The 2274-nt window shown below is 36.6% G+C and overlaps 1 protein-coding gene across 1 annotated transcript; it reads right to left on the bottom strand.

Moving 5' to 3' along the window:
- Positions 1 to 833: 833 nt before the first annotated feature.
- On the bottom strand, positions 834 to 1793 carry LOC102837809 (olfactory receptor 8G2-like). The gene has a single exon (XM_006875879.1). It carries the CDS (start codon positions 1767 to 1769, stop codon positions 834 to 836), a length of 936 nt encoding a protein of 311 aa, XP_006875941.1. The 5' UTR covers positions 1770 to 1793.
- Positions 1794 to 2274: the final 481 nt, after the last annotated feature.

Below are 2274 nucleotides of genomic sequence, written 5' to 3'. Positions count from 1 at the left end.
CTCAGTGTGTAGAGATTTCAGAGGTAGTTCTTTGACTTCCAACAGTTTCTCTTGGTATGAGAATCACTTTGAGTAGAATCATGAATTTTGGAATCAAACTTCTCATATCCTCCCCCCCTCAGGCTTAATTGCTTTATTTTTAGACTCTAGACTTGATACAAAAAGTCTCTAAGACTTGATTTTTTTTTCATCTTTGAAAAGGTAAAACTATTGGTACTTTCCCTGGGGAATATTGTAAATATTAAATAAATGTATATTAAACATATAATTTTAAATATATAAAAAATATATATACAATTTTAAATATCTAAATAGCTATTTGACACAGGGTTGGTCAGATTGTAATACCTCAATAATGTATGTTAGTCTCATCATCATCATGATTATCATCATCATCTTCCTTGATTTTTTTGTTGGCATTCTTACTAAAATGGAATATATAGTTTCTGTAATTTAAAATAGCCTTGGATTTTATACTCTGTATTTCTGTTTATATGGTGGTTGTGGCTTTGTACCATGGAGTCAGTTCTGACTAATAGCAACTCTGCATAGAGTTTCCAAGGTTGTAAATCTTTTCAGAAGCAGAAAACCTCATCTTTCTCACATGGAATCACTGGTAGTTTTGAACTACTGGCCTTGAATTATCAGCCTTACTCATAATCCCTACTCCCCTTACTGTAGAATTGAAAGAAGATATTGTATGAAAGGACTTACATGATATAGGGGGAAAAAGTGCAGATGAGTTCACACATTTCAACAATTAACTGAACAAATTATATATCTCAGCAAACCAAAGATCTGTTTCTGACTGCACATTGTAGTGTTGATTCTATTCAAAAGCATTCTCGACTTTCTACAATTTTCTTCAGTGCCAGTTTGACATCTTTATTTCTCAGACTATAGATCATGGGGTTGAGCATGGGGACAATAATAGTATAAAACACAGAAGAAACTTTCCCTTGGTCCTTGGGTCTGACATTTGATGGCTGCAGATACATAAATGCTAAGGAACCAAAAAAGAGTGTAACTGCTGATATATGAGAACTGCAAGTACTAAAGGCTTTGGATCTGCCCTCAGTGGAGCGAATGTGGAGAATACTACTAAAGATGAAGATGTAGGAGGCAAGGATGGCTAAGGCAGGAATAAATATGTTGAATGTACTCAGACCCAGAACCAATATTTCATTAATATAGATGCTAGAGCAGGATAGCTGCAGGAGTGGAAAGAGATCACAGAAATATTGGTTAACCACATTGACCTTACAGAAAAAGAGCTTCAACATGAAGCCTGTATGAATTATAGAGCCAATGATACCCAGAATATAAACTCCTATTGTGAGCCAGAAGCAGGTGTGATAAGACATGATAACATTATAAAGCAAGGGGTTACAGATGGCAACATAGCGATCATATGCCATTGCAGCTAGCATATGACACTCTGCAATAGCAAAAATAAGAAAGAAATAGAGCTGAGTCATGCATTCAGGGTAGGAGATTACGTTCTTCTCTGTCACAAAGTTCACCAGCATTTTAGGGGTAATGACAGTGGACTGGCAGAGATCAATGAAGGACAAACTGCTGAGGAAATAGTACATGGGCGTATGAAGGTGAGAACTGAGTCCAATCAGTGTGATCATGCCCAGGTTTCCTATGACTGTGACCACATAGATTCCTAGGAAGAGGAGGAAGAGGGGTATTTGGAATTCAGGACGTTCTGTGAGCCCAGCAAGGATGAACTCAGTCATTGCTGAATGATTTCTGTGGTCCATTATTTTCTCATCAGGTTCTAAAAAAGAAAGTAAGTTCCACATATGTATGTGAGTTTATATTTTGCTGTGTTTAAGCGTATGCACATGTATATGTGTGTATGTGGAGGGGAAAAGGTAATTCTGTAGATCCTTATTTTATTACTTACTTGTTTGGTTATGTGCCATGGAGTTGTTTTCAACTCATAACGATGTAGTATAGGGTTTCCAAGGCTGTACATTTTTATGGGAGCAGAAAGCCTCAGCTTTATCCTATGGAACAGCTGATAGTTTTGAACACTGACTTTGTAGTTAGCAACCCAACTCGTAACCAGTAGATTAATATTCCAGAGATTTCTTTAGTGTCTCCTGTTACTGCAGAGTCCAATGATTATGATTGACCACAGAATGAATTACAGATTTCAAGAGTCTTATACTATTAATAAAGGAGTCTGAAAGTGTAGTGGTTTATGAGTTGGGCTGCAATTGCAAGGTCAACAGTTCAAATATACCAATTGCTCCATGGAAG

The sequence above is a fragment of the Chrysochloris asiatica genome, unplaced genomic scaffold, assembly GCF_000296735.1.
Source record: "Chrysochloris asiatica unplaced genomic scaffold, ChrAsi1.0 scaffold00343, whole genome shotgun sequence".
In the NCBI taxonomy this organism is placed as follows: Eukaryota; Metazoa; Chordata; class Mammalia; order Afrosoricida; family Chrysochloridae; genus Chrysochloris; species Chrysochloris asiatica.
Note: the sequence above shows the minus strand (reverse complement) of the source record. Positions and strands in the feature narration are given on the sequence as shown.